Source organism: Phyllostomus discolor, chromosome 2 (assembly GCF_004126475.2).
Source record: "Phyllostomus discolor isolate MPI-MPIP mPhyDis1 chromosome 2, mPhyDis1.pri.v3, whole genome shotgun sequence".
In the NCBI taxonomy this organism is placed as follows: Eukaryota; Metazoa; Chordata; class Mammalia; order Chiroptera; family Phyllostomidae; genus Phyllostomus; species Phyllostomus discolor.
Window position 1 is genome coordinate 54,651,975 of NC_040904.2, and position 26,015 is coordinate 54,677,989.

Genomic DNA, 26,015 nt, shown 5'->3' on the forward strand with positions numbered 1-26,015 from the left:
CACCGCCCCTTACCCCGCCCCGGGCGCGCGCCCCAAACACAGAAGGCCGAGGAGGGGCACGACGCCCCGCCCACCGTGCCCCGCCCAACGCGCGCCGACGGAGAGAAGGGGGGGGTTCCAGTAGGTTTCCGCAATTTAGTTCTTTTTGCCTCCTCCAGAGGAGTTTCCACTGTGGGAAAAGTCAGGCTCCAGCAATCCTCAACAGTTCTAAAAGATTAACTATTATTAAAACTCCTGTCATCACCAGAGCTCGCGAGTTTATCCCCACTTCAAAGCTCGAACTCCGCCCCCACGGAGACGCCCCCAAAGCCACCCCCGCGAGTCCGCGCTTACGCTTTACGGGCGGCGCGCGACGCGCTCGTCCGCCCCGCTTGCCCCGCCCCCGGCTCCCGCCCCTCTCTGGAAAGCCAACGCTTAGGAACTGGGGCGTGCGGCGACAGGCGCGCGTGGTCGTTTCATCCATCCCACCTCCTATTACTGTTGCTACTTTTCGGGGTGAGACACTGCAGCTTCTCTTCCCCTGCCGTGAGTCCCTCCTTTCTTCTCCTTGGGACCCGGCGCGCGCCGCGGGCGGCCGCCTCCGCAGCTCTCACGCCCCGAGCGTGCAGTGCGCTTGCGCGCCCGCGGCTTTCGTGTCCCCGCGCGCCCTCCCCCTCTCGCTCATCTATAACTTGGCTGGCTCGGGAGAGGCGCCGCGGGAGTCGGAGGGCGGGGAGCTTAGAGGAGGGAGCTTGAGAGTTGTGGAGACTAGTGACTGGAAGAAGTCGCAGTCTGCTCCGGTCAGCTCCTTCCCGCTCCCGGTCTGGCTTACACATCTACTCCGCCTCCTACCCCAGCCCGCGCCCCTGGTCCTTCTCCCGTCTGGGGCCTCTGCGGGTAGCTCTCCGGGTTTCGGCGCGGCGGGGGCGCCCCGGGGGTGCCCTCGCCCTCCGGGTGCAGACGGGCAGCGGGCGGGATGTGGCGCCTGGTGCCCCCGAAGCTGGGCCGCCTGTCCCGCTCGCTGAAACTGGCGGCACTGGGCAGCCTGTTGGTGCTGATGGTGCTGCACTCGCCGTCGCTGCTCGCCTCCTGGCAGCGCAACGAGCTGGCCGACCGGCGCTTCCTGCAGCTCAATAAGTGCCCGGCGTGTTTTGGTACAAGCTGGTGCCGCCGCTTTCTCAACGGGCAGGTGGTGTTCGAGGCGTGGGGCCGCCTGCGCCTGCTGGACTTTCTCAACGTTAAGAACGTCTATTTCGCACAGTACGGCGAGCCCCGCGAGGGCGGCCGCCGGCGCGTGGTGCTTAAGCGCCTGGGCTCGCAGCGCGAGCTGGCACAGCTCGACCAGAGCATCTGTAAGCGGGCCACCGGCCGGCCGCGCTGTGACCTGCTCCAGGCCATGCCTCGCACCGAGTTCGCGCGCCTGAACGGCGACGTGCGGCTGCTCACGCCAGAAGCAGTGGAGGGTTGGTCCGACCTGGTGCATTGCCCCTCGCAGCGCCTGCTGGACCGTCTGGTACGACGTTACGCGGAGACCAAGGACTCGGGCAGCTTCCTGCTCCGCAATCTTAAGGACTCGGAGCGCATGCAGCTGCTGCTGACCCTGGCATTCAACCCCGAACCACTGGTGCTACAGGTAGGTACCGAATCCGGGCCGGGCGGCCTGCGGGAGGGGCGGCTCAGGGAGCGGGAGCCGGGAGAGGTGGCTCCTCTGGTGCTCGTTCCCCAGTTTAGTCCCGGCCCACTTGGGCCAGGTTGCAGGTGTGGGAAAGGGCCAGCGCTGGGGTCCCCGGAGCGCTGTACGGGATTGCAGAGGGCGACCCGGCGGGTGCAGTCTGCTCTTGTCACCTAGACGCCTCGCGTCAAGGATTTGATAGTGGATCTTTCAACGCCAGAGGGAGCGCGTCTGGTGTGCTTCCAAAATGTCTTTCCTGTGAGTTTTCTTCTGTTCTCCTCCTTGCCTTTTTGCTTTTATCCTTCCAGGGTTGCATTTCCACGGCGCAGTCTGTTCACGAGTCCTTGGACATGTTTTAGTTCTTTTCAAGTGTTTCTTTACCGCGTTTCGTCTCCCGTTTAGTAACATGCGTTGCTAGGCTAACTTCAGTCCCACAGTTGGTCTTTGTCTTATTCAGCTCATTTACCTGGCAGATCCTTGGAAAAGCAAATTTGGGGGCAAACTGGGGGAGCTAGGGGCACAAAATGGGGACTGTGGTCGGGGCGGGGTTAATCATAATCCTTGCTTGCTTTGGGTGGGATTTAAGAAGAGGGAAAAGTTAAGGTAGGCTTCGTTCCACTTGGCGGCTGAAGAGGTTAAAGCCAAGACGGACATTTTCATCCTGCTCCTGTGACCTGCCCTGGTCATCTGGTATTTGGCTGCAGGAAAAAGCTGAAATATTAGGCCAGGGCTAGAAATGGGAAGGAGATTTTCACCTCTCCTCTAGTTGAATTACTGGCACTCTCTTTCTTTTGAAAACAAACGTTCTTTTTAGGGGAGTAGATTGAGTTCTTTTTTTACTGGCGACAGCCAAAAAGAAAACAAAAAAACAACCCAAAACAAAAATCTGTGTTCACCTTTGGAGTAGTTACTGAGTTTCTACACATTCCCACCCGACTTTAGCGGGATGTCCTTGGATAGTGGTTACAACTGTGGGGGTGTGATCCCTCCTAACTGCAGGGAAAGTTACTTGCTCTTTTTCCATACCAGTTTTGTTGTAGTATTTTCAGTACAAGGGAAAAACATGCTTTAAAATCAATCACAAGTAATTTTGATATAATGTATGCTTTTTCTGAGCTGTTTAAGAATGTCACTGATGGCTGGGGAGTTTGTACAGGGTTGAACAAATTAGTGATGTGCCATGTTCATTTATGTTGCTTTCTTTTCTCAAGCTCCGTTACCCAACTTAGCTAAGAGAAACCAGTTTCATTTGATTAGTTCGGCCAAATAATTTTAACACAATATAAATATTTAGCGTTCAACAAAACTTTTAGTGTGGGTCTTGGTAAGTTTGAAGGTGTGCTAGAATGTAGTATATGGTAGGTCAAATTTAAAGTACATATTGTATATTAAATCCTGCTCTCTTTAACAGTGAAATGGTTAAATGTCCATTGAAGACATTTATTTGGTAGTTTTAAAACTAGTCAGCTGCAAAAGTTTAAGGTTCTACTTTTGATATGTACATTTGACTTGATAATTTTTTAAACAATTTAAACTGCCTTTTTTTCTTTGAGAAATAGATGGTTATGTTAGCAAGGTTGTCCCTGGAGAAAACTTTAGCATTGTAGTGTGCTGAGTAGATTAGTCTCTCAAATTCTCTGGGATTCATAAATTTAGTAAGGATCTATAGTAATAGTAAATACACATTTTTTGTACTTTATAATAGTGGCTGATTATTTGAAAGATTTTAATCAGGTAGTAATTGAGTATTGAGGTATAAGAGATATTTAATATTAAAACTAATTTAAAAACATCATGGGTTATGTATGTAGTTCTTTCTAAACATACAGCATTTGAATATGAAAAACTTTGGCATACTAAGGTAAACCTGCTTTATTTGGGAAGGTTTTCTATTTTTCAAAGTTTGAAGTTGTCTTGGAATATTCAATTTACTTTATAGTTGAGATAGCCGTGTGCTTGTATTTGTTTTCTGATTAACTCTCCCCGCAAAATAACTGTTTCTTTCTCTGTTTTCATCTTTAATGATAACTCTTTTAAAAAATCAGTTATATTCTTGTAATTTAAACTTAGTGACACAGTTGCTCTGAATGAGTGGGTATCCATAGATGAGGTATAGGTAGCGGGGTTTGTTTTTAGTATGTGAGGAAATACACATATCAGCATTGTTGGTTGGCATTTGTAAATGCATTTTTAATTCAGGCAACCCAGTTCTATACATACTCTGTGAAATATAAATTGCACTCTTCATTATCAGTTGTTTTGTTATGCTTATTTTTTTACTTAGTTAAGCAGGTAGAATAAGAAGACTTTTTAAATAAGCAATCTTCATAGAACTGCTGCTTTCTTTACAGAACTGCTTCATCTTTGGTAAAAACTAGTGAGTTAAGAAATGTGGACAATTATTACTTGAGGTATGTTGATGGTATAAAACCACTAAAATGAATCCCAAAATTCTGTGATCAAGTACAAAGATTGTTACACATTAAGTCAAATCATGATGTTACTTTTTGTTATCTAGACAAATGTATACAATTTTAGTATTTATACTGGTTTCTGTAAAACTGTTAATAGCTATTTATGTTCCTTTTGGAATATTAATGGATAATAGGAAAAACTCACCAGAATTTGGCTTTCTATTTGTATGTATATATTTTGGTTCATGTATTTTTAAAAGTGTTTTTATAAGTGTACAAGTGTGTATTTTACAGTTTAAAGAAGAACTCACTTTTTCCTGGGAGAGGGAGCTACTTACTGAATTTTTGGCATTTTGGGGACAAACTCGGTTTTTCCTATGTTATATTATCTAAAAATTAGTTACTATGGAGAAAAAGCCTTTTGAGCTGACGTTGTCAAACTCCTAACAAAAGTTCCAGTGTAGTAAATATGTTTCCAAAATAAACATTTAAACATCTTTTTTGATAAGGTACTAGTGAAAGAATTGAAAAAGAATATATGAATTTAACCATAAACTTGCTTATTCTGAGTCTAAGAAACAGTAACAAGTTGAAGTTTCTATCATGCTCCTAAAGGACATTTGAAAGGTGTTAAATGTCTGTAAGGGATATCATAAACATACTTATGGTTATATAGATTTGTAATCTAGAATTCCCATTTGAAATGGTATGAAAGTACAACTCTTTCCATTGTTGGATAGTTTTACTATCATACAGCAACTTCTCTAGCTCTGAGGAAAGTTGTTATGTTACAGAGTTATTTCCTAAAAAGTTTTTATAAACATCAAACCACAGAAATACTGCTTTCATCTTCTACTCTGATATTTTCTTTTCATCCTCAAGTTTTTACTTTACCAAGAAGTATATTTTAATTACAAGTATATCATAATACTATGCAAAAAGTTGGAGAGAGGGACTTTGTTGATTTTATATTGTGTAATAGCATTCTTGGAATATTCAAAAGTTGAGGTGTTGAAGCATTTGGCAGGATGGCAACGTGTTTTCTGTTACCGTCTTGTTAAATTTTCTACCAGTATTTGTACTTACCTGTTCTTGAACTTACAGAAGTTGTGTGTGTGGAAGAAAAATGTCGGATTTCCTGAAGTCCAGACTATCTCTCCCCGATTTGATCCCCTGGAGATAGTGAAGATGGTTTTGTTTACAGAAACAGAGAAGCTCCTGGCTGTTTAGGGAGGTGGAGTTGAGAATTTGTTTCACTGTTACATTTTGTAGAACTTTATTTGCCTTAAGTTTCTGAATCCTGATTTTAATAGGACTTCATTAATTTTTATAGTATGTCACTATCGTTATTTAAGCCATGCATTTTAAGCTTTCATTTTAATTCCTGTAAATGGCATGATACATTCAAAACACTTCATATAGTGCCTGATGCCTAGTAAGCCCTCAATAAATGTTAGACATTAAATAAGGTAAAAGTAACTTTAGTGCATTTGATCATTTGTTTTGAAGCTTCTTTGGATATGGATCACCTTAAAAACAGTTACAATTTCTGCTATCAACCATGTCTGTACTTGGATTGATTTAGTACAGTCCTACATTATATAGGATGAATTTTTATAGGAAACTTCGTTGTTTTTATACTTAAGAATCATTTCTACAGGAGAAGAACGTATTTTTAGGTTTACTGCCTATGCTGTAGTTTCTGAAGTAAGCAAAATATTATGGCCATTTAGCTAATTACAGGTTGATAAACTTTTTTTCTGGATCATTTTAGTTATCTATAAAATTAGACTGTTGGTTTAGATTCTGTCCTTTTGAACCCCAGTGTCCTGTGACTCTCAAACTCTTGATTTCAGAAATAATTATTTTTCTACATCTCTTCTGAGCTTGACCTTAATTTGTGAGTTTAAGCTCTTCTAAAAGGGGGTTGGAGGCATTGGGACTTGGTCCCTACTAGGGGTATAAGTTGGAGGACAGAATAGATAACCTTACTTCACACTGGTCTCTCTACCCCTAAATTTTTACACACATAAAATCAGATTAAAACAAAACAAACACTGGAAACTGCCTTTATAGAAAATACATATAAAAAAATACATATGGAGGTAAAGGTAGCCAAGGATCTTTGTGGGGCTATATAGAGTTCAGAAAGGATGTTCCAGACTTCTTTTCAAGCTTAGGGGACCACGTACTGCTCTCCACCTGACTGCTGCTGTAGTAACTGCATTCCAGGATTTAGCTTCAGAGATGGTTCTGACTAGGTAATTCTGAGCAGAGCACTTTTTACCCAATAAATTCATAAGCTTAAGCTTAAAAGGTTTTGTTGTTATTTTGTTGTTGTTGTTGTTTATCGGAGGTTTCACTGACACTTGAATGTCCTTCGTGAAAAAGCATACAAAAATAATAAAGTAAGTCTGTGTACCTCAGATCCAAAAAAGAGGGAGACTTGTATTTTTGAAAGACCGTAGAAATAGGCAATAACCCTTAGGAAAGCATCACTTCCACATTAGTGGAGTAAAATCATTGGACACCCTGGCCTACTTTAATCCATATCTTTTGACCATGATTAATTCTGAGACTCTTCCTGTACTTTTGCTCATCTTTGAACTCTTTTTTTTTTTTTTTTTCATGCTTCCGCTGCATGGGTCAGCACATGTTCCTCAAGCATGTTGAGGGGTGGGAATAGGAAGCTTAAGGTTTGGGGATCTGCTTTCTGGACATGGGTGTTCAGTTTCCCAGGGGAATCTTCAGACTGGTTTCTATTCTCTGTTTTATTGGCTTTTTGGCTTATGGTCTCTTGCTTACTTCCTGTATTGCCATCATTGCCAAGTTGACTCTTCACAGAATGCTGACATTTTTTCTTTTGTCCCTTTTCACTCGTGTACATTAAGCTAATGGGGCCTTAAAATATAAGCCCTACATTTTTTCCTACACATACAGTGAACTTGAGCATATAACTGTAAAATGTCTTAAGATTATAAATTACTAAGGTAAGGTGAGGGTGGTTATGTATTCATCCTGGTCATAGACCCAGAAAGGTTCTAAATTATGTAACGAATTTGTATTTTATCCAATTTGCATGCCTTTTGTAAAAACAAATTCTTGATAGAAGTTATCTGTGAAATAGCTGGAAGCTCTTTGGGCTTAACAGTCGTGGACTTAGAGTCAGAAGAACTGAAGTCTATTTGAAGAACAAATATACTGATCTAAGGCATTTGGGTTGGAAGGGTCTTTCTAGGCAGCAAGGAGCCTACTGTGTAGCAGATAAGTAAATAATTGTAATCAATATCACACAGTAAGTGCTGCAAGCAAGACATACACTCTATTAGGTAACTTATTTAGGGAAGGGTATCTGGGTGTGTCTTCATAGCAGTGGATCCTAGGGAAGAATTAATGGAGGATTTGAGCTCTGAAAGACAAGTGGGATTTTGCCCATAGATGGGAGAGGAGGAGCAGTGGCGACAGTACTGAGGGAGCATTCTGCACCACCTTACAGTGATTAGGTGGCTTCGAGCAAGTCGCTTAATGTATAAGAGCCAGGGATTTTTAATCAGTAAAATGGGAATGTTAACAATTTCTGTCAGGATTGTTTTAAAGATTAAAGAAAACAGGATTATTTAGATAACATACACAATATCTTCAATTATAAAGTTTTTAAACAAAATATTATTTGTAAATTACCTTATTCTGTTTTTAGATAGCTGTAGTAGTTGAAAAGTTCTTTAGGACATTATGTTGATGTCTCTCTTAGAAATATGTAAATTTTACTCTTCCTTTAGCAAACGTTCAGATGTCACCCCCTTTACGTGCACATACGTCGTAAATACCTATATGGCTGCTGCTTCAAGCCATAGTTTCTTTGGAATTGTAATTAGAAGGGGGGTAGGGATTTGTGCCATATGAAGTACAATGAATAGAATGAATATTGTTGGAAACAGGGTTTAGTTAAGGACCCAGTGGCACAAAGCAAATAGTTACAATTTTTGCCTGTAAATCATTATTATGGTTTAATAATTCTATTTAGTACACCGATGAATGATTTTAAAAATACAGGTTTAGTTTGGGGCATTTACAGGCATTCCTGAGACAGATTGTTAAAAGATTTATTATCAGAGGTAGGTATGCTACTTCAGGGTCTTCATATTTTGCCTTTCCAGTGCTCACTTGGAGTTCTGACTATGAAGTGAGGAGACCTGACAGGAACTGTGTGGCTCTGCCCAGTAGTGCCTGGAGCTGATCTGTACGCCCTTGGGATACAGTCAAGTTGACAGGACAAGGCACATTTTGTACAACTATTGCTTTCTGGGGCATTAGGTGTGGACAGCAAACAAAGAACAAGGTGATTTAAAATTTACATCCTGTAAAAAGAACAGAGCAGACTCCTGTGATACGAAGAGTTGGATTGGGAATAGAATACTTTAAATTGGGTGGTCAGGAAGAGTGTTATATTTTAGCTGAGGTGTGAATGATGAGAAAAAGCCAGTGGTGCTAAATTCTGAGAGCAGAGGGCTTCTAGGCAAGAGATGCTGCAAATGAAGAGGCTTCCATGCAGGATCAAGCATGGGAATTGGGAAATATGGTAGAATACAGGGTCACAGAGGAGGGTAGGCAAGGGTTGTATCCTGTATAGCCTTATAACCATTTGTAGTGAATTTAGGATTTTATTTTCAGAGCAATGCGAAACAGTAGAAGTGATTTTAACTGGGTCGGGTTTGTAGAAAATTGGTTTTAAGCAGTTAGAGAACTAGTTTAAGGAAGAGAGCTTGGTGGTTTGGATTAAGATAGTTGCAGTGGAGTTTATGAAAAATGGTCAAGAGCCAGTATATTTTGGAGAAATAGCTGATGACCTACTAAAGCGTTAAGGTATGAGGGAAAGAGAAAGATAAAGGCTACCTCGGTTTTCAGTCTGAGCAACTACTGACTAAGGAGTCCTCATTATAATGAAAGAGCCCAGAGAAGGAGTGGCTTTAGGATACAGGCACCCCAGGAGTTTTGTTTTGGTTGTATTAAATTTAAGGCAACAGTAGGAATACAAATCTAAAACTGGGCACCAGGTATTTAAAAGAGAGATACTGTGCTAGTAGCAGGTATTTTGCTATATTCTTTTGAAGGACCTTGTTAATCCAGTTTGTGTTTTAAAGGAACCAGGGAAGTTAGTATTGACAGACTGTTGAAAGGAACCGGATATTGACTAAAGAAAGTTAGCATTCTTAGGTTATTGGGCTTATTTTTTGTTCTTTCTTTGAATTTTTGTTTTAGTGGGAATATATTTGACTATGGTGTTTGTAGGTATATTTCAACTTAGAAATGTGGATCACAATTGTTGGTTGTCAGAGTAGGTAAGGAACAGTCAATCGAGACAAGTAAATTTATGCATATTTAAAATTTGTGGCTAAGTGATTTTTTTTTGGTGGGGGAGAGCATTTTTAAGCTATTTTAACTGATTATTTCTATTAAACATAGGTAGCTTTTTTGTTGTTGATGTGTTTTGACAGTTTCCAGTTTTAGATATAGCTGTTGGATATGATATTTAGTGAAGTAACACAACCTTACTATTTTCAAAGCATTGCTTAATGTTTTTGAAGTCTAGGGGGGGTAGAAAATGGCATTCTGAAAACCATTTAATGAGATAAATGGAACATATCTTATGAATTGAAAATCTTGAGATTGAATCTCCAGTATTTGCAATGGATTTTGGTAGTATAAGTTAAAAAACGAATGTCTTAAGAGTAATTTTAACAAAAATTAGGGAACCATTAAATTATCCCAGTAATTTTACTATATTCCTTCTCCAGACAGTTCACAAAGCTGTGAACACATTAGTCTGTCACCAGTACAGTTGACTAATCTCTATGAACAGCTGTTATAACATGCATTACTACAATGGAATTTTGTTCAAATTTGCGCTTTTAAAAATAATTTTTAAACTTAAATTGAACCTTTATGCATTTTCTGTGCTTTTGATAACATTTTATATGCAGAAGTGTTCTCAGGTTTAAACTTGTTTGTGCACACACTCATAGAAATGCCAGTTCTGTTGGAAATCTGTAATCAGATCTTAGAGTATATGTTTTCATTATTGATAGATTTCTTTTTAAGTCAGTTTCTTTTTACTAGGAATTTCCTTTTTAAAAAAAAATAGCAGTTTTGTGACACATTTCTTCCTTAGGCAAATTGCAAAGTTATGTTCCTTTTAATGGTATGTTGTAAGGTAATAAATGACTATAAAATAGTTTATGTTTTTGTATGGAAGGAATTACGGTCTTTGAAATTTAGTATGCAAATGCTACTTTTGGTCATGTAAGGAGGAAAAAAGTAATGGAACACAAGCACATTAGAGTTGACCTCATGTACATGCCATTCATTGTAAGTAATTAAGTGAATAAAGCCCAGAAGTAATGTTTTATGTATTTTTACTCATACATTCCATGTCTCCTCTTTTCGTGACTCTGTTCTGACATAATAGAGTAAAACGGCCTGGTAGAGCAATGTCTGTTGATCAAAAGGTGTTAGGATATTTTAAAAACTTGATATTGGTTAATTCTAGTATGTAAGGTATTTCTGAAGGTTAAAGCTTTGCTATGTATTGGGTTGGCCAAAAAGTTTTAGTTTTTTCCGTACCATGACTCTAGTAGTGCTTAGTTGTCTTGAACTTCATTCGAAACAGTTTTGTTAGATTGTATTATGGCAGTTCTCATATCAGGGTGCATTTTAAAAAGACTTATAAAGTCTGGCTGGCATAGCTCAGTGGGTTGAGCGGTGCTGCAAACCAAAGTGTCGCAGGTTCGATTCCCAGTCAGGGCACATGCCTGGGTTGCAGGCCATGGCCCCCAGCAACCACACATTGATGTTTCTCTCTCTCTCTTTCTCCTTCCCTTCTCTCTCTAAAAATAAATAAATAAAATCTTTTTAAAAACTTATAAAAATTGGTGAGGTTTTGTGCAGCCATTTTAATACTAAAGATGGAAAATATGCAACATTTTCAGCACATTATGCTATCTTATTTGAAGGTAAAAATGCAACAGAAATGCAAAAAAAAAAAAGTTGTGCTGTTTATGAAGAGTATGCTGTGACTGATCAAATGTGCCAAAGGGGTTTAGAGGTGTTTGGTACTATTGAAATTTTGGACAAACAACCCTTTGCTGTTGGGCTGTCTTATGCATTGGAAGATGTTTAGCAGCACCTCTGGCATCTACTCACTAGAAGCCAATAGTGGAGATAGCTGATATATTCAAAATATCCAAATCACTAAAGTTACTGGTGAAAGTGAGAAATGTGTCTTTTATTTTACAGAAAAAATTAAATGGACCTTTTGACCAACCCAGTGTTTGGATTTTTTATAGCACGTAGACCATGTTGAGGAGTTTGTGTTTTATTCTTAAGTCTGAACGTAATGTGGCCCTACCTCCTTCTCCAAACTCTATTATGGTACCTCAAGCCATTTACTCCTCATGCTCTGGGCTTTCACCCCTTCTTCATTGTGCCCCTCTGCCAATTCTGAGAAGACAGTTTCTGGCTCTAACATGTGCGTAGAAAATTCTTACTGCCCCACCCTCAGTCTGTCTAATATACTCATCCTGTAGATCTCAACCTAGGTAGCACTTCCTGAGACAGGTTGCCCTTTACCACACAATCTAATAAGTCTCTACTCTGTCTTGATATATTCCTTTTCTCTAATTTGTAACAAATTCTATCATTTATAATTTACCTATGTTGAATAATAATCCTCCCAACTCAGGCTAAAAAAGCATCCTGAGAACAAGGACTATATTTTATTTACAACTGTTTGGTTAGCATTTCATGGTGGAATTAGGCTAGATCTAGGATTTTTTTAATTCAGTCTTTCCATTCCACAGCAACTCTCTCACTGCTTTATACTTCAGCTGCTTATAGTAGTCAATGAAATGTAGGTGAAAATAGGTTTTGTTAAAATTTAAAAAAATGTGAAAACACATGAGGTAATTTATGTGCTTTATCCCATTTGGAATGAATACACTTACATTCTTTTTTGCAGCATAATGTTTTTTTGTGTGTGTGTGTGTGTGAGGTGCTGCCCCAGCCTATTGGAGGCATTGTAATGTGAGTATGAAATACATCCACTGTTACCTTTCCAAAATATGAATACTTCTGAAACAGAAGGATTCCGGACTGAGAGATTGTGTTAGCCTGACTTTGCCTCTGATTACTTGTGTAAGTTTAGGTGAATCACTTCAACTGTGCTGATAAGGTTGAACTAGATTTACAACTCACATTTACAATGTGATACTTGGTTTTTGATCAGTAGATAGGTGATAGGTTACTTCAGCATTGACAATTTACTTTGTGTTGCTTACTTATTCAGTGAATGACAAATTATAATGCTGTACTTATGTGTATACAAGTTAGCAAGTTTTAAAATTTGTATTTTTAGTACTTGTGGATGTCCTATATATTTCTCAGAGCACTGTGTCTTGACCACCGACTGGCAGTGACCTGGGAACGCTGCAGGTGGCTCGTTGAAACACTAGAAAAACATAGAGAGAGACAACCAGGTCCTGTTGGGAAGTAGGAACCGAATGGCCACTCTCTCTAGTGGGGAGCACCATGGCCACCCTCCCTAGGGGAGAGGCCCCCCCTTCTCCCGCCCGAGCAGGCTTTTATTGGGTTCATTTACATAAGAATTGAGGTAAAGCTCATTACTCATTGCCAGGAAGTAAGGATCAAACAATAAATAACAAGGAAGTCTGAGGGCCTATTTTGAGTCAGGGTCAAAGAGCTGTAAAACTTTGAGGAACAAACTTACTTCTTCCTTGGACCCTTATCATTCAACTAGAGCATTCTAAACAAAGCAGGTTGCACAGGATCTTACATATTCTTTCTTAGGCCTGATCACCCAGGGAACCCGCCCTTTTCAGCACAGAGCTGTACCACCCTCTGTCATTGTTTCAGGCTTAGGTGGAGCAAGGGAACTAAGGCAGCCAAGAGATAAGGAGATTTTCCTCCCAGACGATGAGGACTCAGGCTATGTCAAAGCCAAGGGGCGAGGGTCCATCACCCCCTTTTGCTGTAGCCCCCAAAGTCCTTCCTTGGGGGCCTCCCACGTGATCATGCTTAGGTCATTCCCCCCTTGGGGAATCTTACCCATCATTGGCTAACCGACCAAGCATTGGGACCAGTTATGGATGAAGCAGCCGAAGCAGTGCTCCTGCCAGGGAGATAAGCTTGTCTTCTTGGTGGTTTATGGTTCCAAGGTCATTCCCTCAGCCTTAGCCTGGGTTACAGCTTATGATACCAGGCAACCCGGTTCCCAACGGCACTGAACATTTTTAAAGTCTGATAACTAATTTGGATATCCTACTGTAAATTAGAAACTGCTAGAGGACAGTGAAGGTATATTTCTAATTTAATGGTTCTTGGCTGTATTTGGAAGGAGTTCATTATTTGTATATAATTTTTGGGTAGGTGATAACAAAGTAAGCACATCTCTTGATAAATATCTGGACTTTTTATTCAACAGATTTAATTAAGTATTGAAATTCTGTAAGCAATTCTTTATAAAGTAGTATTAAATCTACAAATAATATTTCATACCTTTTTTTCTTTGTTCCTTGTATTGCCCTGATAAATATGTTGGTACAAGTGTTATTCCAGTTTTACAGAGGAAGATACAAAGTTTTGACTTTGCCAGGGTCACGTAGCTAGTGAGATGCAGAGGTAAAGGTAGACCTTAAAAGCTAGGTTTTTTATTTTTAAGTTGATTATTCTACTACATACTATATTGTTTTTTAAATATGGAATATGATACTATACACCATGAAGAATATAAATTAATTTAAATTTTCTTATCTTGATAGTAGACATTTTATTTCACCTTCATTTTATTTTCTTTCAACACAGAAGATGATCATAGTTCTGTTTGTTTCTTAAAATCTTGTTTTTAAGCTATTGTTAATGCATATGATATTGTTATTAGTATTTGAGTTTAATGATATCAAAGAAGTAACTTATGGTTTTCTGTTAAAAAATACTTAGACATGGTGATTTATCTTATGTTTCATCTTCAGAATAGTTACTTTGTAAATTAAGAGTGAATGCATTTAGTATTTCTTTAAGTCTTAGCTGTTAACTATGTTTGGCTAATACTTAAATACCCATCTTTAATATTTACTTTGATAGTAATACATAGTAGGTGTTTTCTTTTTAAATAGAGTAATAGAACTTTTGTGCCATTATACAATATTAAACTAGTATTTAGTTCTAAAAACTTTACATCTTATCTTTATGACATACATTCAAACTGGATGAAAAACCCTGAACAATTACTTGTAGTGCCTGTAATCCAATTATAACTTAAATCATTATATACTTAAAAAACTCCTTCCCAACTGGAAAGTTTTTGTACATATTTTTTTCAGTTGTAATTAATTCATTAAAATATATACATTTTATTTCGAATTACTTTAAACTATGTGCCTGTTCCTAGGCAATTTGAAAATTTGATTTTAAGATTTGGTTCAAAATTTAAGAAGTGTGGATTGCAGCAGTCAACTTATTTTTACTAGCTACTGTATTTTGTACATTGTGGGAGTTTGGGAGTCAGGAAGTAAGAAGTTGTGTTTCTTGGTGTTTGATATACTTAAGAAATCCAAGCCATAACATCTAAAGTTTTGTCTCTCAAACTACTTGACCATGGTAATTTTAATTCTAAGCCCGAATTCTTTTAAATACAATTATAATTATGTTGGCTTTCTTTGAGCATTTTTTTGTACTACATGCAATGTGTTCAATAAAATTCTGTTGTCATCAATGAAATCCAATGATTTTGGTTGTTATATAATGAAAAATTCTTGTCATGAGCAAGTGGTATAAATTAATTCATTAAAATTTTCTAAAAGATTTAGATAGCAAACTATATGAAAGAATTGTAGTGCTCTTCTTAAAATGAGGCACAGCAGGATTTCAGTTAGCATTGTCAGAAATCACTACATGGATGTAAAGTTGCTCAGTGTAACATTTATTCATATATTTTATCCTCTTCTCTGTGGAACTTGGGTAATGAAGTGTATATTTGACTGTTGTTTGCCAGTTGGAAAAGCTCCAAAAACAAGGGGACATTTGTACATGTGCAGACGTTGGCAGGGTTCCCTTTTCTCCTGTTGTCAAAGACCATTTTATTTTCACAAAGATATGTTTGTGTCTGTTTTACAATATGGAATGTGAACAATATACCAGAATTGTATGGAGGAGTGTTTTGTTTTACTTCTGCATGTTAAAACTATATAATCTCACACACTTACTTATTTTTAGTGATTTTACTTTTTATGCCAATGACTTTATAAATGAAAACTTCTGGGAAACAGTTAACTCTTGTAAACATTTTGTCTAACAAAATTTCCAAGGTCCTGTAGGTAATTTAAATCCGGAGGAAGAGTTGAAAACATGTGGTTAGCTAACAGTTCTTGCACTTCACATTGGACATGAGGCAATCTGTCAGTTTTCCCAGCGCCCAAAAGAAAGAAAAAATTCTCAAATATAAGATTAAAAAGATGCTTTTTCCTAATTGCTAAAGAATTAGTAAATATCTTCTCTGAACTAAAATTGAATCAATTCACTTACTATAGTTCAAGATTCATGCTATTATATCTAAATTTTTGGTTTATATGATTAGTGTTTTATCACAAAACTGAAGATAAAAATAAAATGTTTTGTGTATAAACAAGTAGTTATTGTGAATTAATAGAATGGAAAGGAAGAAAACATGAAAATAGGTAATTATTTGGATACAGCTGAGTTTTAAAAATCTTGTTTTAAAAGTTGATAAGCATTTTAATCTGAGACTATTGAGTTTTGTCAAATTTATGAAAGCTCAGGCTACAGTTAATGCTACTTATTTTTTTGAGGGGTCCAAGAAGAGCCTCGTCTCCAGCTATATGTGGATTGTTCAATACTTAGCAGAAGTAGGCTACATGTCTATTCTGTAATGCTTTCCTTTGTTTCTCCTGCAGTATTTGAATAAATATCATGTTCTCAGAGTTTCCTTTTTCCAATTTAAGGAAGATGCTCTGCTAAAGGAAAATACCTCAGATAAAACCTACCATTTTATTTAACCTGAAAACAACTTGCTTATGGTCATGGACGAGTTTTGCTTTAGAATGTTAGTCCTCCTGGTACTTATAAAATCTCTTAGAAAACCTCGAGATGGGAGAATAAATAATTCTGAAGTTGGGCTAAAGGTGAACAGAAAATGTGGTGTGGTACAACCAAAGGGACTTGGAGTAGAGGTTGCGTTCATAGGATGTCAGATTGCTCTTCACCAGCTGTTGAGGGCAGGTTAAAAGACGCTTCCCAGAATCCTTCTCTGAATTCCACCCCTAGGGCTTGCACCACTTCTTAGTAACTAACACCAATTATATTTATAATTATTTATCTGATACCTGTCTCCTAAAGTTTTTATTTTAGAGATTGTTTAGTTCATTCTTATTGCCAGCATTGCATACACAGTGCCTGGTGCCTGGTAAATGCAGCTGAATAATAGGTCTGCTGTGCTGCCCAGTCAAAAGAAAGGATTGCTTGGTTGTACTTAACACAAATCAAAAAGCTAAAGGAAAGCATTAACAGTTTTATTTATTTTATTTTATTTTTTTATTGTTCAAGTTTTCTGCCTTTTACTCCCAGCCCACCTCCCTCCCTTTCCATGCCCCCTCGTTTTTGCCCATGTGTCCTTTATACTTTTTCCTGCAAACCCTTCCCATTCTCCCCTGAAATTCTCTCCCCTCTCCCCTCTGGTAACTGTCAGCCTGTTCTCAATTTCGGTGTCTTTGGTTATATTTTGTTTGTTTGTTTTGTTGATTAGGTTCCTGTTAAAGGTGAGATCATATGGTATTTGTCTTTCACCGCCTAGCTTATTTCGCTTAGCATGGGAAAGCATTAATACTTTTAGATTTGGTAATAAATGAGTGTCTTTTTTGTTGGTCAGTTTGGTTCTGAGATATTGATAAGCAATACTTATTCTATTTTAGCTTTATCGGGTAAAGTTACCTATTTATTTTTGTTCTCAGATCTATAGTAATGGAATGAGTTAGAAAAGAAACTTAAGTTTCTCTCTGTTGAACTATTAACTTATAACAAGAAAATCCCAAGCTTATGAAATCTCTACTGAGAGTATTTGGGGATAGACCTAGGATATCTTCATTAGCATTTCTTATAATATTAAGATAATTCTTTTGTAGAGTTTTCCATCTGATGAAGGTTGGCCATTTGCGAAGTACCTTGGAGCTTGTGGAAGAATGGTGGCTGTAAATTATGTTGGAGAAGAACTGTGGAGCTACTTTAATGCACCATGGGAGAAACGAGTTGACCTCGCTTGGCAATTAATGGAAATAGCAGAGCAACTTACAAACAATGACTTTGAATTTGCACTCTACCTCCTGGATGTCAGCTTTGACAATTTTGCAGTTGGTCCTAGAGATGGGAAGGTAATCATTGTGGATGCTGAAAATGTTTTGGTTGCTGACAAAAGGTTAATTAGACAAAGTAAGTATATAACTTCTAGGTTTGTTTTTGTATGCTTTTTTCCTCTATGTCAAAATGATGTTTACATTTGTGTGAAGCAAGTCCGTGATTTTCACTTTAGGTAGCAATCTTGAATCTTTCTTTGTTTTATTTGATCAGTATTAGTAAATAAATACTGATTTATTACACATGTATTCTTAGTCATAGTTTCTTCATGTTTAGTAAAATATCCTTTTGGCTCATTCAGACTCAGATACACTCTGAGTGTGTGTATATGCATGTTTTTGTTTTTGTCTTACATGGCCTGCCGTCTTCTGTGGGTTAGGAGTCTAATGCCGAATTAGGTTTTATATACAAGTTACAGGCTACCAGAAAGACTGTGCTGTTCCCAGGGAGGACTTATTTTTTCCGTGCTCTTCTGGGGGCCCCTACACTGGTTTTAATCATGCAGGTGATTCCTGGCGCTGCAAATCTCTAGACTGGTTTGACAAGTGTTACCTCTTAGCCAAAACTTTGCTCACCGTTTACTTGTGAGCTCCTCACAGTGTGGGTGCGCAGAGTGTCTGAAGTGTTTTTAAAATTAAATGCCTTAGGAATTTTAAAGCATTGGGGACAAAGCCTATAATTCTATAACTAATTTACTTAGTAAAAAGAAACTGAAGTTGTTACTCTTTGGTGAGCGTGTTATATCTTTAATTCCTTCCCCTCCCTTTGTATGAGGCAGTTTCCATCAACAGAGACCAAAGTTTGTGGGCCCTGGGGAACGCCTTGAATGTAACAACAGTATATTAAGTGGACCCTGTTTGCTTGATCCTGTTACATACTTGGTTTTCTCAGTGCCTTGTTCTGGTTCCACACTCACCAGACTGCTTCCTGGTTATATCCTGACTGCCCTGTAGGCCCTTCTGTGGGGTGGACACTTGGTGGGAGTGCTGGTCCCCACTTACCTCTTGATTTGTGAGGGTGGCAGCGGCGTGTGCACCATGCTTTTCTTTCTTGAAGTGCATAATTCATTGGTTTCTATTATATTCCCAGAATTCTGCCAACTTGCCTAAACTGTTAAAATATGCATTCCAGTGTTTGTAAATTGATTTTTGTAGTTTTACTGATGTGGACATTCTGGAATACATGTTACAATGAATTCCTGAGTTGGAATGAATATAACCTGTAGCTTCTGCATTCTTGCATTTCACACAAAGAGCATTGCTCCAGGTCTTCGTTAGCGCTGTCCAGTTTTTCTCAAATGGCTCTTGGTAGGGCTAACTAGCCACTTTGCAAAAGGCCACATCTGTTTTTTCACCCTCTTTTCTGAACTTTCTAGTAAATGACCTTATTTTCCTTCACAGGGAAGTGTAGGTTTTAATGGGGCATCTCCATCAGTGTCCTCCTTGCCTGTAGCTTCTATGCTAGTAAAAACAGTACACATTTATCCCCTCTTCTTCAGACGTAGCACAGCCTGTGTTCAAACCTGCTGCATTGGTTATCTTTAACTCCCACCTTCCTCCTCACAATCCATTTCCTCTTACCTTCTCGTGTGCAGGGTTGTCCGAGACTCTTTCCTGCTTTCCCTTGCTTTTCCACTGTGTTTAAAAGTATTGCTTACTCTGCCTTTCTCTACTTCTGGGCCTCCATTCATCCCTCAGCCATTAAAACCTGGCTTAGAAGTCTGCATTGCCATTAGCAACCACCAAATTGGCCAATTCCTGAAGTCACTGATTAGTAACAACTTCCTGAAATTATTTACTACTTTGGCTTTCCTCAGCTTAAGTAGTTCCTTTAAAAAAAAAACAAAACAGTCTTATCTCCCCTTTGCTTAGAGTTTTTAATGACTTCCCATTGTTCTTCAGTAAAATTCAAACTTCCTCCCAGGGCCTGATCTGTGTGACTCACCCTAATAATGTGCTTCTTTTTTTAATTTCCCCGCTCCATTTTTGCCCTCAATGTCTCAGCTATAGTAGCCTTAAAAATTTCTTAACCTTTCCACTTTTGGGCTTCCCATGTGCAGTTTCCTTTGTCTAAAATGCCTCCTCTGTCTTCCATATACTGCTAGGTACTTGTCCTTCAAGCCTTAGTTTAACTCTCAGAGAGACTTGACCACTGTATCTAACAGTAAAAAGGGTGTTTCTTTTGTAAACCTTTCCACTGTTTCCTTCATAGCGTTTCTCAAATTTATGATACGTAATGTTTATTTATTTACTTGCTTAGTTCTTATTTCACTTACTTGCTTGTAAGCCAGTGAGGACAGGAACCCTGCATACTAATCTGTTTTGTTTACCATTAGACACCCTTGCCTGCTGTAGAGTAGGCATTCAATAACTACTTGCCGAATGAATGAGTTTCTTTCACTAACCTCTCCTCTGACAAACCCTTAAGTTTTAAGGTTCTGCCCTCAGTCTTTTTTCTCCTTTGCTTTCAACATGCTTTCCAACACAATCAACCCATTCTCTTGGCTCCATCAAGTCTTTTATGCTGATGCATTCTAAATATATGTACTGTACTTCTGAATTCAGTCATGAGTTTGGAGTTTGTTTCTAGTTGCATATACTATATGTTCACTTGAATACCTCATAACCACTTCATATTTACTCTGTATTTATATATAAGATATTAACACTATTATGTTAATAGTGTCTACCTTGTCATCTAATTAGAACCTTAAACTTTACTCGTATACTAACCTATTAATTTTTGTCACAAATGTTTCAACAGTCTGGATTTTTTTTTACCTCTTCTATTAAAACTTGATTTTATTTTATTTTTTAAATTTGATTTTAGAGAGAGGTGAAGGGAGGGAGAAAGAGAAACATTGATGTGCAAGAGATAAGGTCGACAGATTGCCTCTCTCATGCCCCCCCCCACCTGGGGACCTGGCCCAAAACTCAGGCGGGGGCCCTGAATGGGAGTTGAACTGGCAGCCTCTCTGTTTGCTGGCCAGCGCTCAGTCCACTGAGCCACACCAGCCAGGGCTGGACTTCTTCTTTAATTGCTGTCACTATGTTAGTCCCTTCAATCTTCAACCTAGAATTATCTTTCTGTAAAACAAATCATGGTCATGACCGCACAAGATATAACATATTTCTCTAGTCTCTTCTGTACCTCCTCCCCAAACCTGTCATACACTCTAGCTATAGTGAACTTTTTCCTGAACTAGCTGGACCAGTCTCTTAAATCCAGCCTTTGCACATGTTGCACCCTAGGCCTAGAGTGATGTTTTTCCTTTTTTTTTTTTTTTTCTTTTAGGCTTGCTTATCTTGTAAGGCAGCCTTCAGCAACCCAAGGCAGAAGTAGCACTTCCTCCGTGTTCCTGTGCCATGCTCCTACTGTATGACACTTCATATAGATGGAAGATTTCCCTCTCCCCAGGGTGTCCAGCCCATGGCCTGTGGGCCGCATGTGGCCCAGGATAGCTATGAATGTGGCCCAACACAAAATTGTAAATTTACTTAAAACCTTTTTTCTCATCAGTTTTCGGCAGTGTTTGTATATTTAATGTGTGGCCCAAGATAACTCTTCTTCCAGTGTGGCCCAGAGACACCAAAAGTTTGGACACCCTACTGAACCCTTCAGTAGCAGGGGTCTCATCTGATCCTTCTGCCTGGCACTTGTGTGCTCACAATAAATCTTGTATCAATATATAAATTAATATATTTAAACGCTTGAAATCATAATACAATTTTAAGAACAAGTGCCACTATGTTAGTGAATTGTCATATTTTGGGAAGCAATAAAAACTGTTAAAATGTATTTTTCTCTTTCTGCTTTTTCTTCTTTTATAGATAAACCGGAAAATTGGGATGTATGGTATGAAAGCAAGTTTGATGACTGTGATAAGGAAGCTTGCTTATCATTTTCAAAAGAAATTCTTTGTGCTCGTGCCACTGTGGACCACAATTATTACGCTGTTTGTCAGAACCTCTTATCCAGACATGCCACCTGGCGTGGCACTTCTGGAGGGCTCCTTCACGACCCACCAAATGAAATCGCCAAAGAGGGCCGACTGGAGGCCTTGCTGGACGAGTGTGCTAATCCAAAGAAGCGCTACGGCAGGTTCCAGGCTGCTAAGGAGCTGCGTGAATACCTAGCACAATTAAGTAACAACGTGAGGTAGTCTATGGTGAACTCTTCTCCCTTTAAACAGCACTGGCTAATTCTAAACCAACAAAAACTGTCTAGAAAAAGGAAATTTGGAAGTAATACATTCAGAGGATGATAAACGTGCACTGATAGATCTTACGTTGCATCCATCAAAATAAAACATCATTTCAAAAATCATCTGAATCGTCCACAAATAAGTTTGCTCTTACACTTTGCAGACTTGAGCTTTCTTTGACTGCTTTGCCCCCTTGAATGCCTGAGTGCATTAAAGAATCTTGTTAAGCTATTGGAAATGAATCTGATAGTTACATTGGCTTGTGTATCAAAGGGTACTTGGTACTTGACTTAGTTGGCATTACTATCATGATTTTGTGAATCTCTTACATTTTCTTTGAATGTCAAGTTAGATTGGCCTGTTTTATAGGCCACTTTTTCCTTCCAATGTATAGTTCTGTTTTTTGTTTTTTGTTTTTTTTTTCATTTTCATGTGTTTTGTTCAGTCTTACATATTCAGGTTACTGTAGGTGTTCATTTAAATTTGGGCTAGTTTTCATTCAGTGCTATGCGGTACATACTAACTTAAGGCAGGATTCCCAGGTTTACCGTGTTTTTTCAGAAAGCTGAATGTTATGTAAATACTTTCCTTCCCACTTTCTGTGGTTTCACCATTGCATGAGATCATTTAAGGTTATTTAGCAGTTACATCACTCTATGCCAATAATTACAAGTGTACACTAAACATGAGGTTGGCATATGTTGCAAAATGTCATTTAGCCCTTTAAAGGCTTTAATAAGAGTATATTAGTTACTTTCACCTTGATGTTAATTTTGAGAGAAAGAAAAGCCCAGTATTTTTAAAATGCTAACTCTAGTCCAAGATAGTAATGCAAATGCCAAAGAAATATTACACCTAGTCCTATGGTTAGAGTTTAAATTGGTCACTTACTCATTCTTATTATCCCACTTCCAATATTTTCTCTGTCATCATTAAATTGAAATCTCCCTAGTCATTTTATGTTCAAAAGGTAAGCTACTGCTTCTCAGTATAGATAACTTAAAGATATTCTGCCTGTTATTCATCAGTAGATTTGACAAAAATTAACGTGGTAGTCATCATCTGAGTTTAATCGGGCCTCATAAATTTTGATTGATGAAGTAGTAATTTTTACTATAAGCAGACAGTTAGCCCATCTGCTGAACTCGGTCTTCACTACCCAGTTGTTAAACATCAAACATCAAAATTTAAATATGTGGGTAAAAATGAACAAACGTGAAATTTGTGGACTATTTTAAAAGTTACAATTTATATGTGTTGACTGTCACTAACAGTGATACTTTCCTGTTTGAAGTCATTAATTTTGTTTTTGGCAAAGTTTGGTGTAGTGTGCAGTATTTAGTTCTAGACTGACCTTATTCGTAATCAGAAAGTGATTAAAATATGCACAACCAAAGCCAGGTTTTTCTTTTGTTTGTCATTCATTCAGCGACTATTTATTGAACATCAGCTCTGCCAGGTACATGACTAGCTGCTCCACACTGAACATGACATGGCTAACTTAATTTACAGTGATTATCAAACACTTTCATGTAAGTATATCTTAAGTTGAAGTAGCATTCGTTACGTTAAGATGATTTCATGTTATTTTGCTATTGTGATGGAAATTCTATTTGTACCATCTATAACTGGGATGCTATAAAAAGAGCAGGATGTTATTAATAAAGGTAATCCCAGTTTACAACTGGATGAAGGGTAAGATCTCTTCATTATAAAATAGATTGCAGTATGTTAACTTTTATACATCAGTATGTTGCGTATATCAACTAGCCCTCAAACACTTAAGTGCTAGGAATTTTACTATGCTTTTTACAACTTTGAGGGGATTAGGTAAAATTACTTGTCAGACATTCAAGCCTCTTAATCAGAGCTTCAGACGAAATACACATTTTCAAAACGGAGCACCTTTTATATTTGATAAAGTGTTCATTACAAACCTTAGGATGCTGATCACAGAGGGGTTGCCTCTCTGTGGTCCAGCAAACATCTTTTTGAAAGCGACTATGATTGCAGGAGATGAAGTGAGAAGACAGCTGCCGGTGGTGACTGCTTCTTTAGGTAGTTGTTAAAACTGCCATTCCCCTTCCTCTGCCCCCAGATTATGTGGAATTTCTTTTATCTTTGGAAAAAGGTTGAGAAGATAGTAGAAGAATTAGGAATTTCAAATTACAGGGAAAAATGTGTATGTGAAAAGCAATAAATATTTTGTTCACTTTGCTATCAAGATACTCACTATCAGATATTTATTATACAGCAGCAATTTATATTTTTAATCATTGCCCATTAATAGATGCAGTAAAATATTTTTGAATCAGACATTTGGGGTTTGTATGTGCATTAAAAGTTGTCTTTTGTACTGTAAGTTACTGTTTAATTTGAATATTTTATCAGAACTGTCTCCCTGTGCCTTTACAATATAAAGTTGTTTCTGCAACTTTAATGCTCTTAATAAAGCATACTTTAAGAATCACACTTGTCAGACTATCTCTTAACTTCAAATATATAAATTTTTTCTTGAGTGAAAAGTGAGGTTATGTAGAAAAGTCATTTGTTTTCTCTTGCATTTATTTTGACATAATTTTCAGAAACTATCTGGGTGTGAGCTGGACTTTGTTTTCTTCTGTTTTTCTGTAATATGACATTTTTAACTTTCACTTCTAAAATGGTAATAAACTTTATTATAGAATTCAAATGTATACAAAAGAATAATATAAGAAACAGTAAGTAGTAAACTGTGGTTAATACTAACTTCAGAACATGTGGTCAAGCTTGTTTAGATATTCCAACCTACTTGTTTCCAGCTTATTTTGAAAAAAATCTGGAGATATTTAATTCAAGTGTTTTACACATTAGACATTTTCTTCTCCAACAAAGCCACAATATTATTTTATATCTAAAAATTAATAGTAATACCTCAGTATCACTAAAAGCTCAAAATCCAACTTCAAGGGTTCTGAATCACTGGCTCTATACCAAGAATAATTTGATTATCAATAAGCATAATAACAAAAATGGATTGTAACACTTTAAATATGTAAATTACGAATTCAAAGTGATAACAGAAAATAAAACCAATTTAGTCATATTTGGAAGGCTATCTGAAAACTGGTAACTTGGGGAGAAAGAAACATTTATCCTGCCTTACCCAAGGTAATTAGATAATTGAAGGGAAAAGAATCTATAGAACTATGTAGAATTATTCCAGTTAATAAATGCAAGAGTCTTGTTAGAGAGGTGCTGTTTTTCAGTTCCTAAATAATTAATAGGCGCTTAGATAATGATTATGAATGGCTGCAAAAGCTATTAATGGAAAAGCTGATGAAGAATTTTGTATGAATGGATCAGGATGTCAAGACCTGAATTTGCTGCTCAGTCTTAATGATGTTCCTTCCACTCAGCAAAAAGTAGTACCCAGCAACACCTGTGAAGTGTCTTGCCAGAAAAATCCTGAATGTGGTCAAGCCCCCAAGTCTATCCATTAGGGAGAAGCACAGCATAAAGGAACATGTTAAAGGACATCTTGGGGATGCAGTCAACCAAGTCCAGAATGTGGTCCATTTTACAGGATAAACAACTCAATTTTGTTTATCAAATTGTAAGGAAAAGGGGTAGGGGAAGCTTCTCATTAAAGGAGACTTAAGTAACACATAAAGTAAATGCAAATGTTACCTTTCTACCTTGATTTGATTTGAACAAATCAATTTTGAAACAAAAATTTGAACTGAACTATAAGGTAAATGTCTTGGGTAACCTTTTCTACTTAATTTTGCGCTTGCTTTAATATGTGGGAAAACAGAAGTACCTGTTCTATACTGTAGAAAGTTACAGCCACAGTTATTTATACTAGTTAGCTATGTGCCTAAATTTTATAGTAGGACATTTTAGTTCTGTTTGTTTTGAAAAGTATTTGCTCACAGTCCCAAAATTAAGTAGTGGCAAACCTGGGGCTGAGCATGGATTTTCTGATGGCCTGCGATATGCGACATTCTGCTGTAGTGGGATGTGACTTCTAAGAACCAGGAGCATATAATAGTTGGAGACAAGATCATATAATTGTAAAAACCTTCACATGCATTTCCTCAATTATTAAGTTAGGGGAGGTGAAGATGCGTGAGGGCAAGGAAACGTGAAGAAATCCCAAGTGAGGTCCAGACAATTTGAAAAAGAAGAGGACAGAAGGGTTAAGAGAGACCTGGGGAAAGGAGGGTAGAAAGTGAGGAAGAACAGGGTTAACACCTTTTTCCTTTTGATCTGAGGACTTGAGGACTCTCAAACATCTATACAGGTTACTTAGATTACTCTTATCATG

The 26,015-nt window shown here is 38.1% G+C and overlaps 1 protein-coding gene across 3 annotated transcripts; it reads left to right on the top strand.

The window, feature by feature from the left end:
* Positions 1 to 399: 399 nt before the first annotated feature.
* Positions 400 to 24,178, top strand: DIPK2A (divergent protein kinase domain 2A). Of its 3 annotated transcripts, none has more exons than XM_028504456.2 (3): positions 400 to 1,612; positions 17,274 to 17,577; positions 21,333 to 24,178. In XM_028504456.2, the coding sequence occupies exons 1-3, from the start codon at positions 956 to 958 to the stop codon at positions 21,662 to 21,664; spliced, it is 1,293 nt and encodes a 430-aa protein (XP_028360257.1). In that variant the 5' UTR covers positions 400 to 955; the 3' UTR covers positions 21,665 to 24,178. The 3 variants fall into 3 exon arrangements, with proteins under 3 accessions (XP_028360257.1, XP_035873774.1, XP_035873773.1); XM_036017881.1 differs by lacking the exon at positions 400 to 1,612 and adding an exon at positions 1,702 to 1,885; XM_036017880.1 differs by lacking the exon at positions 400 to 1,612 and adding an exon at positions 1,889 to 1,909.
* Positions 24,179 to 26,015: the final 1,837 nt, after the last annotated feature.